The 16,488-nt window shown below is 35.2% G+C and overlaps 1 protein-coding gene across 3 annotated transcripts in view; it reads left to right on the forward strand.

Annotated features, from left to right (window-relative positions):
- Nucleotides 1-16,488, forward strand: part of RAPGEF2 (Rap guanine nucleotide exchange factor 2) — a 262,810-nt gene that overhangs the window by 136,524 nt on the left and 109,798 nt on the right. For 2 of the 3 annotated variants that reach the window (XM_018061491.1, XM_018061493.1), the window contains 3 exons: nt 3,269-3,344; nt 5,205-5,372; nt 7,744-7,761. In XM_018061491.1, coding sequence (XP_017916980.1) covers nt 3,269-3,344; nt 5,205-5,372; nt 7,744-7,761 — 262 coding nt within the window. The remainder of the gene's footprint in view (nt 1-3,268; nt 3,345-5,204; nt 5,373-7,743; nt 7,762-16,488) is intronic. The other variant, XM_018061492.1, reaches the window with a different exon arrangement.

Here is a 16,488-nt window from a genome sequence, read left to right on the forward strand (position 1 = left end):
TAGGGCATGCGGGCTTCAGTAGCTGCAGCACATGGGCTCAGCAGCTGTGGCTCCCGAGCTCTAGAGCACAGGTTCCATAGTGGTGGCGCATGGGTGTACTGAGATACTCCATGGCACGTGGGATCTTCCTGATCAGGGATCCTGCTTTGGCAGGCAGATTCTTTACCACTAAGCCTCCAGGAAAGCCCAGTTCTAAGTTTTTATTTTTTATTTAGTCATATGAACATTGTATGGATTACATACATTTGGTTGTTGTTGTTGTTGTTGTTGTTTTTACTATATGAAATTTTAAAAAAAGAAAACCACTCTATCATTACTTTTGTGACGCTTGTCTAGTTCTATAATTTAATAAAATAGGAAAAAAGCTTACAGTCATATGAATTTCTTTGGATTTTAATGTTGTTTTATTTACTAATAAACTTTAAGCATGCAACATATGTTTTTACCCACAGGCAATGATGGCTTGAAACCTACTACATATTTTGCTAACACATTGAGATTATTTCTTAATTTGTAGTATATCATTAAATTATAAGCATCATTGTAAAAAAATTAAATTGGAAGTAAGTAGTTTCAAAAGCTAGAAGCAAATTTTTGTGTGTTTTGAGGATTTTCTGTAATTTTAGTGGTATTTAATTGTTAAACTAAGAAGAATATTTACGATTTTAGGTCATTTTAATTACATGTGAAATAGCATGACAAAGGATAAAATAGTTATAGTTTTCCTATTTTTTCAGCTTAAAAAAAGCACTTTAATATTTGTATGCTTATAAGAATGTGTATGTGTGAATATTTTAAAAGGGTTTTTCAGATACGCTAAGTATGACTCTTTGATTTCCATAGAAACAGAATTTGGAGCAGGAAATGACTTAAGTGATGGCCTAGTCTGACTGATAACCTTAGAAATGAGTGTAGTTTAGACTGTGAGGGTAGTCTAGCTGGTTTGCTGGAGGTCACAAGCTGATAGAGTGAGAATGTTGACTTAGCTGTTTTCTTCCTCGAGCGAGCAAGCGAGCTTAGCCACTTTAGTTGTCTCTGACTCTGTGCAACCCCGTGGACTGTAGCCTGCCAGGCTCCTCTGTCCATGGGATTCTCCAGGCAGGAATACGGGAGTGGGTAGCCATGCCCTCCTCTAGGGGGTCTTCCCTACACAGGGATCGAATCCGTGTCTCTTAAGTCTCCTGCATTGGCAGGCCTGTTCTTTACCACTAGCTCCACCTGGAAAGCCCAAACATAACTATTTTCCCTAACCCAAGTTGTGTTCTAATATGTGAAACATTCTGTACTACCACGACACCAGAAAGTTATGAATTTCCTATGGAAATTTTCATAGGAGTCACTCAAATACCTAATTTACTTGGGGGGAAAATGCTCGATAAAATAATTTTTTGGTAGAGTTGTTTTCTCATATTTTTCTCCAAGGTAGATTATTAAACATGGTTACTGTGACTTCCCTGGCAGTCCAGTGGTTAAAATTCTGTGCTTCCACTGCTGGGGGCACAGGTTTGATCCCTCATCATTGGGAGCTAAGATCCCACATGCCTCACTGCACATTCTCCTCCCCTGCCCCCCAGAATTAAAGTTAGTAAACTGTTGACTAGAAGGAAGAGAGAATTTTTGAAATAGTGAATGGGCAGGGGTAGGTGGTATGTTAGCAGAACAAGTCATGACTACTTAGAACTCCTTGTGGCTCTAGTTGGCATATATCTATGTCAGAGAGAATGAATCTGCTCTAGTGTTAGGTAGATATTTCCATAGATAAGGCAAGGTACCCTGTCTGAGGTCACTAGTACAGTTTTCAGGAGAAAAAGGGCTTTTAAGAGTGCATGTCCACTCAAGTCACTTTGTAATTGAAACTCCTGAGTTGAATACCTGTTCCTTACCACTCTAGTACTCTTGCCTGGAAAATCCCATGGATGGTGGAGCCTGGTAGGCTGCAGTCCATAGGGTCACAAAGAGTCAGACACGACTGAGCGACTTCACTTTCAGTTTTCACTTTCTTGCATTGGAGAAGGAAATGGCAACCCACTCCAGTGTTCTTGCCTGGAGAATCCCAGGGATGGGGGAGCCTGGTGGGCTGCCGTCTGTGGGGTCGCACAGAGTCAGACACGACTAAAGCGACTTAGCAGCAGCAGCAGCAAGCTGATTTTAGAATAAGTAGATATGAAAATTTAGAAAAATACATTTTTAAGTGAAAGAAATGTTTAACCTAAGCAAGTTAAGTTATAGGAGAGAATTATATGCATTTTATACTTTGTATGTTGTCATGGTTTGCCACTGATCCAGTTCCCACGCCTGTTGTTGTTTAGTTGCTGAGTTGTGTCCAGCTCTTTCATGACTCCATGCACTGGAGCCCACTAGACTCCTAGTGGAGTACATGAGATTTTCCAAGCCAGGATACTGGACTGGGTTGCCAGTTCCTTCTCTATTTAATTGTTAATACTACTTGTTTCATAGACTGTGTGAATATATACATACTTGTAGTTTTCCTTAGGATCCCGTTTTTGGAATTAGATCAGGTTTGTTCCCCCACGCCCCTTTTGCTTATTTCTGTGTGTCAGCTTTTTATTTGAGATTCACTTTGTAAGATTCTTTTTATAAGTTCTTAGTAACTCTAGTATATAAAATTGAAATGTGTTCTAACTACTTTTGATAAAAATCATACTAGTGTAGGCTGCAACGACTTATGTCTCCTGTTTCTCTGTATTTGCTGTTGTTATACTTTTTATTTGGAAAGCTTACTTTTATAGAGTTGATAAGTGGTCTCAACTCCAATTATTTAGGAACTCTTGCCTTCCTACATTGCTTCATCTTTGAAATGATAAACAGCTAGAAACTGTGTATAAGGAAATAGAGGCCACAATCCTTAACTTTGTAAAATTCCCTTGGCACCCAGTCTTTTTCCTTGGTTATTACATGGCTAGATAACTAGCAGGTCCTCAGTAGTCCCACCCCTGTTAGGATATTCTAAATCTTCATTTAACTGGGAGTGAACTAAAACAACTAACACAAAACACATTCACAGCAATTCTTCAGTACTTACATTATGAATTCAAAAAGACTATTTTGTAATTTTACAGAAAAATATGTCTGAGATTTAAAAATTTGAATGGTTCCTTGTCATTCTGTTTAAATAATGGTTTGAGATAGTTTCTCTTTCTTCAATGTGCATTTTTTTTTGTAGTTGTTTTGTTTCTTATTTTTATTCATCTGAAGGGTTAGCCTAAATTCACAATTTGTATTTCTTAAATCTTTTTTTTCTTTCTAGTTTTGGCAAGCGTTCTGCAGGAAGCTTTAGGCGTGGCTGTGAATGCATTGTGTTAGAGCCTTCTGAAATGATTGTGGTAAGAAAACTTCTGTGAAGACTTTTTCCCCCTGAAAAAAGTTATGAAATAAAAGCATTTTCACAAACTGTATATAATGGTGTATTATATATTGTATAACTTTAGATATATTTCATAACTTTTGTGTTTGAGTTCATATAATCATTATAATTATTTATGGGATTCAGTTAAGTGAAAAAGAAAATTTAAAGGAGGGCAAGCACCTAAGTATTTGGTGCTTGAACTTTATAAATCTGTGAAAATGCCATTTAATTGAAACTTGGGGAGAAAGTGTAGGGTTTTAGATCTTCAAATATTGACTGGAATGAGATACTTTAAATGAGTCACAGTGATACATATTCAGGCAACAATTAATATAAGGAAATCACTTCATTTCCTTTAACTAATTGAAAGAAATTTGGGGGAATTTTATGCTGGTTAAACATTCTGTTGAGATTTTTAATCTCTCTTTTTAACTGATTTTTAAAAAATATGCTGAGGTAAGATACATGCAAAAAAGATAATGTTAAAAGAGATATTAGCAACATAATTATTTTTATTGATGCTTTTTTTTTAAAAAAAAGTTTGTCACAGTCTTAATATATAAACATGATTTAAAGATAGGACAATATGCACTCCTTCAAAAAATCAGCCACAAAAATAAAATTGGAGAGAGCACTCACTAGAGACTTCAGTTGATTTGAAGTGCATTATGTTTCCCATCCAGCACCCATCTGGGAGGGTAAACTTTGTCAATAAATGATGTCCTAAAATAGATGATGATGGGAATTTTTTATTCACATTTAATAAAGTATTTGGTAAATACATCTGTTTTCATATGAGAGAGAGGTTTTTCCCCCATGATGGAAGAGAGGAATTCCTCCTCCATCACAAAGAGAGATGGGAACTTCCTCACAAAGCCAGTGGAAACTTTTGGTGAAGTTTCACAAAATTTACTGTCAAGTAAAAATGTGGCATGGTGGTGAGAAAAGATTTAGGATTGTAAGAGTGTAGGCAGATATGTTAGACTTTCCCGCCATGGGTCTTAAAAAGTATTTTAGATATTTCTTCAAGAATCTGGTCTCTGTTACTGCTATTTTGTGTTTATCTGAAGGATTTTTGATCTGTAGAATTCCTTGAGGATTTTGTACTTGTCCATATACCAACTACTAAGTTTGCCAATGTGAGAACCATATGAGAATCTAAATATACTTCTTTCTGTGAGCAATCCCATTTTCCTTATGTAAGCATGATGAGGATTAGCCAAATGTGACTTTTCTTCTCTGTTAGTCCATTCATCACTTTCTAAATGTTTAAAATGAGGAAATTGTTTTTTGAAAATAATGCTATTTATAAAAAGAAGAAACTGAATCCATAGAATGAAAGTAGGAAGAAAAACCCGTAAGTAATCTACCAAAGTCATTTTGCTAGTAGTCGTGTCTGAGTCATTAGGGATTTGGTTTTTTTTTTTTTTTTAAAAGGCAAAAACTAGATTTACTCCATCAGAGTTTTTGTGCTTTAGTTAAGACAATGGAGCTGTTGCTTTCATAATACGTGGTGATGTATCCTGTGAGATCTTTCACTAATAAATCAGGTCCGAGACTGCTGAAAATATCCTACCCTTTGAAACTACAGGAAATTCAGGAGTTAACCATATTGTCCTAAGTGGAACTGAAAATGCCTCTCTTATAAAGACAAGTTACTCAAAAGCAATTAGTTCCAGAGAAGCTCAAAAGCAGTTGAAGTCTGTGGAAATAGTTTGTCTGCAAATGTCTTTGCACAATGAATGAATGTGGACTACCCGTAAGTTTTATTCTGCGTCTAATCTTAATATGGAATGTGGTGTTTGAGGAAATGAAATTTTGGGGGATTTTATTTCAGGTAGACTATATGGATGAAAATGAAGAATATTTTCAGCGTCAAGCTTCTCATCGACAGTCTCGAAGGAGATTTAGGAAAATCAACCAGAAAGGGGAAAGACAAACTATTATTGACACTGTGGATCCTTATCCTGTGGGCAAACCACCTTTGCCTAGAGGCTATCATACGGTAAGTTATATAAGTATAATAATTGTATTTATCTTTATAATTTTTTGCCGGGAGTTTTGTGAAAAGATGTAAAATTTCTATTTTTGACCATTAATTCCTTTCTGTGGTATTACTTGTCCAAAGTGCAGATTTTTCTGGAAACACACATAATATGACTAGTTAAAGGAACCTTGAAATAAGTTATCAAAAGATGTTGTTTAGCCTTTTAATTTCTTAAAATGCTCTCAGGATTAGCTTTGTGATCAGCATGTACAATTGTAACTGGGATACTTTTTCTTACCTTAATGTAAAATTTTGTCATCTCCCTCCCCATTCCCAATGACTAGTATCATACCTATTTTTTTTATTCAAAAGTTAGCCAAAATTTGCTTATTCTCGTAGCTTTTCATACCATTGTATGAATATTATCTGAGAATTTTTTTGTTTGTTTAAATTGTTTAATTTGTTTAATATGGTGACCTGAGAGCTTAATTTGAAAGGTTGCTTCTTTAAATTCCAGTGTAAAGATGATCTGAAGCATTTCTAATAGGTTCAGAGGTTCTTTTCAGTGGTTTCACCCACTTAGTTGTCATTTATTTTATACGTTAGGTTAATAAGCTACTTTTTATGTTTGAGGAAACCGAGGCAAAGATAATGAGCGATTTATACAAGACCCCAGCTTAGTCAGTGTGGGAGACTGTGTTTCTGACTCCTCTCTCTCTGCTTGGGTGCACTGTGTCCATGTCCTCTGGGGGCCCATACAAAATTGTGGCAAATATATTTAAGGATTTCTATTTTCAAGGAAAAAAGTAGCTTGGATTCTTACACATATAATTAGGTCAAAGATGGCTTATCTATACTTATAATACCATTAAACGAGTACTCATTTTTGAAATTAATTTTAAAATGGAAATATGAAAAATAAAAGTAAATAATTCGCAGCTATTTTATAATTTCTCTCTCTTTTTTTTTTTTTTACCTAGCCTCTTTCTTTTGCAAATAAGTATAAATGTAAAACACATGGGAAAATGTATATAGATGTAAAATTATGTACTTAATTTTCTGGGAACTTGAAGTGATGTATTTTATACCCACACTTCATGTGTTCTGTTTCTGAGAGCTCTTTGTATTTGAATATTTAAGCAGTATTGACCACCAGCTATCTGCCTACTCCTCTTGCTGCCCATGCACGATTTTAATTTAACATGAATTTCATAGTTGAATCATTTCATTGAGCTCCTTTGGAAAGGGTTGCTTTTGCTCATCATAAAGCCAGCTTTGTTTGCCTTTTGGAGAGACTTAGTATTTTCTTTTTTTTTTAAACCTATGAAAGGTTTTTTGTTACTATTGTCTATAAAAGAAGGTAGTATTTTTAGTGTTGATATAGTATCATGGAATAAGGAAATATGGATTAAAAATAGTTATACACATTAATAGTACAGACCACTCATACTGTTAATACTCTTTCTGCTTTGGAATTATTTTACCAAATCATATTCTATGCTAAGATATTTAGCAGCAATGTGAGTTACTAAAAATTTTGTTTTAAGGCTGATTGGTATGATTTTATAGTTATATATTCCTCTCACTTAACTTGGGAGGGTCACTTTATAATTATTTCTCCTATCCCTGCATTTCCCCCCTTTATGGAATTCTTTACTCACCTCCTGTACATGACTTTTTTTTTTTTAGTCTGAGTTTAAAAAAAAAAAAAAAAAGCGTACTTTTTAACAAGATTACTTATTTTTTTTAGTGGTTTAAAAAAATGTTTTATCTGGTCAACAGGCCAGAAAATTTAGTACTATGGTGAAAAACTTAACTTGCTTAATGATGGATCAGGCACCAGTTTACTAATATATATTACATGTGTTAATTTTCCTAAATGAGTTCAGATGGGCAACAACAGTCATAATTGAAAATATTGAATCCCATCTTTTCATGCAAATTGTTTTTTATTCATATATTATTATTTTATCTAAGTACAAGATTTTAACATATGAACAACAACAACAACAACATTTTGTTTTGAATTTTTGGTACCTCAGGGTATAAAGAATTAAGTAAAGAAGATCATTATTCTTCATTAGCCCTAAGTCACCTTTACTTATTCTGAGCAGAAATACTCCTTTTGAAAGAACTAGGGTAGGAACCAGGGTGAAAAGTTTTTTGAAAAGGTGCATGGTCCTACACCTCCAATGATCTTAATGGTTGCAGGTGCATTTCAGGTGCATGGCTAAGGAACATAAGGGCATCATACCTGTAGTCAATGCTGTTTGGTCATTCTTAACCTGATTTAACATGATCTTCATTTTGGCAGATGTACTGTAGCATGTCTGATAATGTCATCTTTTCCTTTCCTCCTCTATGGCACTCATTTCATTTTGGCTCAAAGGAATGCACTAAATCTCAGGTATTGTAATTTGTGTGGTCTCCTAATACTAACCTCAGTTCATTTGTGAGTTTGCATTGTAACTAACAAGTTTATAATATTGACGTGTTTTGCTTGGTCTTGTTCTTTTGTATTTTGCCCTGATTTAGTAAAATCTCTTACAACTTTGAAACTATCAATGGTTTAAGTGATGTCACAGGCTGCTTTATTTATGCAGACATAGGGATAAATTGCCCACTTTGTTTGAAGAAAGAATAAAACTGCAGCCTACATAGTTTTAAGAATGAGTGGAGCATTATTCTTAACTAACCTGCTCTGTGCTTAAAGAAATGAAGAAAGACAGGCTGATAGACATCTTGGATGTTTCATTGCTTTTTGTGTGAAAGTTTTATGGCAAATCCATTAGGCATTTACATATTAAAGGCTATAGGTGAATTTCAGGAATCCCAATGTAAGAGCATTTTGTGAGACCATTGGTAAAATTTTAGTCAGAATAAAGGCTTAGTCAAAAAGGAAATAAGAATTTAAAATCCACTTGTATTTTCTTATTTGTGCTTGATTTTTAACCAGATTTCATGCTTTTATTTCATTCTATCTATGTTTTAATTGAGTCCTGTAGTAATTTGTTTGCTCATTTCTTTCATGCCAGTACATAACTAATTTACATTTTCAGTATTACTCATTTGAAATTTTCTGTCAAATTTGGGGTTATCAGGGAATTTGGAGTCAGGGAAAAAAAAACTGATTTCTCTCTAAAAACTTTTTATGGTTGTGTTTTCTTATTGCCCAGGAGAAAGATCATGGATAATTTAATTCACATTAGAAGAGGGCTACTGTCAGTATAATGTCTTTGGCTACTATAGTAACCTCACCTAAAAGCATAAAATATTTGTATACCTTTTCAAATTACAATGAGGCTGTTACTTTACATTCTGTGTAAGAAGATGCATATTAAAATGGCACAGGTGACATGATTGCTCCACTGTGTTTTAGAAGCACTGCTAATTTTTCAGTGATGTGGTAAACCTTAAAAAATGACAGTTTTTAAATTTGATAAAATTTTGATAAAATTATATACTTTTTTTTTATTGCGCCTGTGTTTTGAGCTTTTGTCTGGTATATACTTAAAAGTATGTAACTTTACTATTTTAAAAGATACTATTTTTAAATGTAATTAATCCTCTTCTTTTTCATTGATAATATGAGAAATTACCAGTTAGTCTAATTCTCATTTAGAATTAGAGATTTAATTGAAAACGTGCCCTAAATTACAATGTATACCTTATGTACACTTTTTAAACTTAGATGTGTTGCAACAGTTTGACAGATTATAATAATTTTCTTCAGTAACACGAATACTCATATAGTCCATGTAGAGTGTTTTCAGGTCACTTTTTCGAGGCAAGTGTATGAGATTTGCAGAGAATAAGCATTTTAAAATGCAGTGAGAAGGCAAGATTGGAGATGGCTTTCATTAGCATTTTCTTACATTTTGATGAGTTGAGTTGAAGCTGTGTTTAAGAATGCCAGAAAATAGGATGTGACATGAATGTTCAGTCTTCCCGTGGGTAAAGGTGGTAGAGGGGCAGGTCATGGATAAAATTCTTGGCAGACGCTGGAAAATTGGGGTCATTCCTGGGCTGATTGGAACTTTGGGCAAGTTTACCTTGTCAACAGGTTCAGAATAGGATGGGGAAACCTGTTTATTTTACCCCTAATTACAGACTCTTTCTGCAGTCATGGGTAATTTATTTTAGAAGTTGGGTGGGTAAGAAAATCTGAGTTCCATAATAAAAATGGAGAGGAGAAGTGGAAAGAAGGACTTAAAAGGCAGATATGAGTGCATGCTCAGCTGTGTCCTACTCTTTGTGACCCTATGGACTATAGCCCACCAGACTCCTCTGTCCATGAAATTCTCCAGGCAAAAATACTGGAGTGGGTCGCCATTTCCTGGGAAGCCCCTAAAAGGTGGAAGGACCCTCTTACTTTTACCTGACTGCAGGGATTGGGAAGCTGGCACATGCCTGTTTTGTCATCTTTTATTCCTCTTATTTTTTTAAAGCAGAAAAAAGGAAAAAGAACAGCTCTGTCCTCTTCCTAGTTTGGAAAGAGCAGAACTTATACGGAGATATTATATTGCTGATGGGGACTGTTGATCTGTCTGTTTGATCATGGGGTTCAGGGTTCTTCTCATGTGCGTGTTCTTACACTTAGTATAGGCTATCTCTCTGAATGTAGCGTATATTTTTGGCAATAGATGCACCCACATTGACATCTCATTGTCATGCAAGTCCATGGTTATTGGTGTATGAAAATATTAAGATAATGATCTTTGAATTAGATAGATGGATAGATAGATATTACAGATTCTTTTTATTTTTTAAGATTTATTTATTTATGGTTGCGCTAGGTCTTCATTGCTGCATGGGCTTTCTCTAGTTGCAGGGAGCAGGGGCTACTGTTTGTCATGGTGCTTGGACTCTAGGCCCCACAGGCTTCAGTAGTTGTGGCTCATGGGTATAGTTGCGACTCATGGGCTTAGTGCCCTACGGCATGAAGGGTCGTTCTGGACTAGGGATCGAACCCATGTCCCCTACATTGGCAGGCAGATTCTTAACCACTGGACCACCAGGGAAGCCTACAGGCTCTTAAATGCATTCTTATGTTTTATTTTATTAAAACAAATATATATTATACAGAGATATTAGACTGAAGACTAAAGAAAGCTTGTCCTGTCTACAGTGTGGAGTTTATATGTACCAACTGGTACATACGATGGTTCCTACCTTTGCCGCCTTCCTGGGCTGGTTGCATAATTAGATGCTTTCCAGACTTTGAGATTCTTATTGACTTCCCACCCCTACTCCTACTTAACTCCCCAAATGTGGCTTTACTTCATACTAATTTGAATTAGGATTCAAACACAATATAACATGAAACTTACAAAGTCTTGATCAATGAAAAATTTTTGAAATAACGAGAACCCATTGGTCATAGCTTCCAGGCTTTCCTGGTACCTCAGCTGGTAAAGAATTCTCATGCAATGCAGGAGACCCCGGTTTGATTCCTGGGTCAGGAAGAGCCCCTGGAAAATGGGATAGGCAACCCACCCCAGTATTCTTGGGCTTCCCCAATGGCTCAGCTGGTTAAAGAATCTGCCTGGAATGCAGGAGACCTGGGTTCTGTCCCTGGGATGGGAGGATTCTCTGGAGAAGGGAGCAGCTACCCACTCCAGTATTCTGACCTGGAGAGTACCAGAGGCTATACAGAGTCTCAAAAGAGTCGGACACGACTGGGTGACTTTCACTCATCAGTTATAGAAAGAAGTATCTCCCACAAATTCTGTTAGTAATCCTTCTCTACAGTGGGAATATATTCTTCAAGGCACTGTTTAATAATTATATATTGAATTTTTCAGTGGATTAGGCTTATTTTAAAGTTCTTAGTGTAAGTATACAAAAGTAATAACAATACTTCATAAAATTAATATAATCCAAGTTGAATACAATGTAATATTATAAAACATTATGGGATTAATTTTTTTATTATAGTCACAGATAAGACAATATCTAACAGGTAGCACCAATGTAATAAGCCTTATAAAAATGAGTCCTATTTTTAATAAGCTTATTCTTCATAATAATATAAGACAAGTCTGTTTCTTCTAATGGTTATAGAATCATTCCTAGGTTATATTTATCTTACATATCTCTGAAGTAGATTTTTTTAAGTGATAAGATTTAGGTTGGTTTCATCTTCAGTTAAGGACTTCTTGGTAGATTAATTATAAAGCAGATATTGAATCATGAAAAAATTACAGTGTTCGTGTGATTGTACACGTTTATTTGACTCTAGACTTTTTGACTGGAGCTGTTGTTCTTGTGTTAGAAATAGACAATATTTTCCCTCATGTCATGGCTTTGCTTTGTCACTTATTTAGTTTCTTACTGAGGTCTTCCTACTTTAAGCCAGTATATGCTACTTATCAGTAAGAACATGTGTTGAGTACCAGTGACTTGTGTATCTACTAAATTTCCTGGAATATCTAGGCCTTAGGATTTTAACTTCTAACAATCAGTTCATATCTCACTTGACAAATTTGTTCATATGATGATATTCACCATTTGTTTATATCCATATAAAGAAATTATTCAAGTATAGGAAAACTTGTTAATTATTTGAGTAGTTTTATTCTGCATCTTTCATCAAGTGTTTGTTTGCTTAATTGAATCTAAAGACTTTGTTTTCAATTTAGTCATCAGTACCTCTCTGAATTACAGTAGGATGGAGTTTCAGAAAATCTGTGTGTTGTATTTCTTGTATCATACAGAGGAAAGCTCAGTTAGTATTTTCATTTATAAATTTTTATTCATTAATGAATATTTAATAAGTATTCACCTTACTTCAAGGTTGTGCCGGACTCCATGGCCATAAAGGTGTACAGGACAGACAGAGTCTCCCCTCATTGATTTTACAGTCTCACACAGAATACAGATAAATCAATGGGCAGCTAAAATTGAAGGGAATTCAGATACTGTGCAGGCTCAAAAACCAGGCTTCTTGAGGAATCAGGTATGGCTTCTTGAATGGCCTTACTATCTTGGCTCAAAGGAAACTCTTCTTTCATCCCCAAAAGCCCAATAAAAGTAAATGTGAAAACAGAATTGGGGAGTGAAGAATGAAAAGAGGGGATGTGCATAGACTGTTAGAGAGGAGTGATAGATACACTCCCACAAAAAAAACCCCCATACGTTCTGGTAGATATTATTTGCTGTGTGCATGCCTTATATTTTACATTTACTTCAAAGACTTTTTTAAAGAGAAGTGTCCAGCGTACCCTTTGTTTTTCATGCTTATTTTCAGCCGGTTTACTCACCCCTCCTCACCTGGATCATGTTGCATTTTAAAACCCTGCAGAAAGCTCCCTGTGGAAAGGTCTCTGAACAATAGTGGACATAACAGCACTGTGCCGTATGCACTGCATTCCTGGCAAAATGCAGCCTCTGAAAGCTGCTGCGGTGGTCTCAGTCTCCTTGCTTTAGGGGGACCGTTTCTCTTTCTTGCAGTTATAATCAGGTATTTATGCTGATTTAATTTATACAGATTGAGAAATTATCCTATCGAGTCTGTTTAGAAGTTGAAATGTAAATCAGGAAGTGGTGTAAAACATGAAATGGTTTATTTTGCGCTGTTAACAGCAGGCATTGCAAATTCATGCATGCAAGGTGGTGGAGAGTGGTGTGCAGCATGCTGTTTACACAAGTTTCAGCTTCTGTTAGAGGATGTCTATTTTTATATATGACATCATCGCTGCTGCAGAACTCCCGTGGCCACTGGGATTTACTGTTCTTTCATTCCATTCTGAAAGAAAGCTTGTATTGATGTCATAATTGGACCCATCTTTTGGTTGCACTTGGAAATTGAAAGTAATAAGGGTGTTGTGTAGCAAGTCATGCAATATTTCAAGCAATTTATTTGTCAGAAAGATCACTGCCACTTTGTCCTGCCTCAAATTGTGAACACTGGTGGCTCTCTGTGCTTGTTCATGTTGTAAATATACTTGGCTAAAATTTAGCTTTCAGTTTCAACAGCAAAGGTCCTTTCATCTTCAGCCATTTCATCTCTTATGTGATATTTTCTTTCCTTTTTTTATTTATTTAATTTTTTGTCATGAGATTTTGCAGTGTTACATGCTGATTTGAAAAATGTCTTTTTTCTTTGGAAAAATCTACTGTGATATTCAGACCTATTTCCTACCAGTGCTGAATTAACCTTTCCTACCAGTACTGAATGGATTAAGTTATCCATTCTAAGTTGTTTGTTTTCACTATTTGCAACATTTGGGTACTAGAAATGTTCTTTTTTGATTTTGAATCTTGTGTTAAAACATCATTGACTTGAAATACCTTTGTGTTAAAAGGTATTGTTGACTGACCTCTGGGAGAAACTCTAGCATGTGATTCAATGTATGGGTGTTAGGTTGACATTACTTGTAAAATGAAAATATTAATGATTCATATTAAAATAGTTTTTAAACACCTACTAGATTTTGTATGTTTCTATGTATATAAATTTTCCTCCTTATCCTCTCAAAAAAATTGTGATTATATCTCAGTAGGAAACTTTTTTCCCTTTCTTTTACAAAAACTAGGAACAAACTTACTGATTTAAAAAAATTACAGCTTTATTGAGTTAGAATTCGTATGCCACACAGTTCACCTATTTAACTTTTTTTTCCTTGTTTTATAAAAAATATGTAACACTAAATGCACCACCTTAACCATTTTAAGTATACAATTCAGTGGTGTTAAGAGTATCAGTAGTAATGACTGACTTGAGCATACTCAATTAACAGATGTACCTTTCAGCCTTGGTGATTGTTTAAATTACATGTAGGCTGAAAAACAACTTTAAGATATTTTGGAAAAAAATAATTATGGAATTTATTGGGGAAGAAAGCCATACTGAACAGTTGTTTGTATTAGAACAGTTCCTTATGGACCTAGTATGGAGCCAGTAGTCTTTATTTTTCCTGTGTCTTCCTCTCTCTTTCTCAAGTGTAATATTGGTTGTGGTTGGGTGTGAGATGGGGTTTAGAACTGCTAGCCTAGAGGAGAAATGATGTGACCTCAGAGTGGTCTGGATCTGAAAAATGAATTGGTAATTGCAGTAAACGATGGGATAATTTGGAAGGGAAAAATATGAAGATGAGAAAGAAAGTATTCGGGCTGTCTTGACTCTTAACTCAGATATCTGTGAAGATAGTGTTAATTGGTCACCCGTGGTTTTGGTACAGGGGTCGCACAGAGTCGGACACGACCGAAGCTACTTAGCAGCAGCAGCAGAAGGCATTTAGGAGTGTCAGAAGATAGGTTAAAATCTTAAAATAAGTTGATTTGTTTACTTCTACTTTCTATCTATTTCTTTATACAGAATTTTAAACTGAATCTTCAAAAACTTGTTTGAATTATCAGGAATTTCAGAACACTCAGAAATGTTATTAGGAAAAAGACCATGTTGCCATTTGTTAATTCTGAAATAAGCACATCCCAATTCTCTAATGCAGAGAATGCTTGGGCCTCAGTGATATTCTTGGTGATACTGATGCCCTTGACAATAATGGGCATTCTTTTTTTTTTTTCCGAGGATGAATTTTTACTTTATTGATGTATAGTTCATGTACAGTATTACATATTACAGGTATACAGTGTAGTGATTCACTGGTTTTAAAGGTTATACTCCATTTATACTTACTGTAAAATATTGTTTTTCCATTGTTAACCCATCCCTGAGTTCCTAGGGTAAAAGGCACTTGATTATGACACATTATCCTTTCAGCATGAGTTTAACTTTCTCAAATTTTGTTTAAATTTTTTGCATCTGTGTTCACAGTTTTTTTTTTTTTTAAATTGAACATTTGTGTTGGAGTATAGCTAATTAGCATTGTTGTGATAGATTCAGGTGAACAACTCAGCCAAAAATATTTGTGTCTCTATTCTTCCCCAATCTCCCCTCCTATCCAGGCTGAATAATGGACATTCTTAACAAGTACTTCAGTCTTTATATTGCTCCTTGGTGCAAAAGTTTGCCTAACTTTTGGGACTGACTTTAGTTCCATTGGGAGAGTATGGGCAGCTAGTGTTCCTGCAAGTGGGTTGAGTGTTTAGAAGTTCAGCTGAGGTAGGATCTTACTGGATTTTGTCTTCAAGGAATGTAAGGACAGCTGACAACCGGATTAAAAAAAAAAGAACTAAGAGGCTGATTATTTTCTGGTTCATCTCTCAGAGCAGCAGTTGTCAAACTTCCCCATCCGAGGACTCCTTTCTTTACACTCTTAAAACTTTCTGAGGGCTCCATCAGCTTTTGTTTATATGAGTTATCTATATCATTTCTTGGCATGTTAGAAGTTGAAACTGAAAAACTTAAAAATATGTGTTTGTTGGCTAAACATAATAAACCCATTTTAAGGTTTTTTTTAAGTGAAAGATGACTGTATTTTACAAAACAGAAAAAAAAACACAAGAAGAGTGGTGGTGTTTCATAGTTTTGTGAATCTGTTTAATGTCTGGCCTAATGGGAGACCTTTGGATTCTCATACCTGCTTCTGTTTTCAGTCCGTTGTGATGTGTTCTTTGGGTTAAAGTATATAAAGTATGGAAAGGGAGGAAAGTTTTAACAGCTTCTTCAAATAATTTTACTGTTACACTCCATCAAAATTTGACAAGTGGTAGTTCCTCAAAGGTTCATTGCCATGAGGAATATAACACCCTGTCAATAAACTTTTAAAACTCGTTGTCCTTACTGACACATGGAATAGGTCTTTCTACTCATGTGTGATTTTATAATATCACGCACTGGTCGTTAAATTTAGGTCTTCTGAATTTTGGCATGTTATACAATATTTTGAAAAATATCATGTTTGTTAATATCACTACCAGTCTTATTTTAAAAGGCTTTAATTATTGGGAAGCTGTAAAGCTTATGGTATTGGGTGTGTTTTCCCAACGTCTAATTTTTACTTGAAAGCTAAAATTTTATCCTTGGCAAAGTGCTATAAGCCATTTTCCTCAGGTTGACAAGCTCGGTTTGTTCACTTACAAGAAAATATGGGCCAAGTACCCAATTTTGAGTAACCCCAGCTTGTCCGTTTTATCTTCTTTCACATAAAATTAGTTTTCATGAAAAACCAAGTGCAGGGCCCTTCTGAGAGCAGTGCCGTTAGACTGTACACCTGCGAGGCTGCCTGTC

This window comes from Capra hircus, chromosome 17, assembly GCF_001704415.2.
Source record: "Capra hircus breed San Clemente chromosome 17, ASM170441v1, whole genome shotgun sequence".
Taxonomy (NCBI): Eukaryota; Metazoa; Chordata; class Mammalia; order Artiodactyla; family Bovidae; genus Capra; species Capra hircus.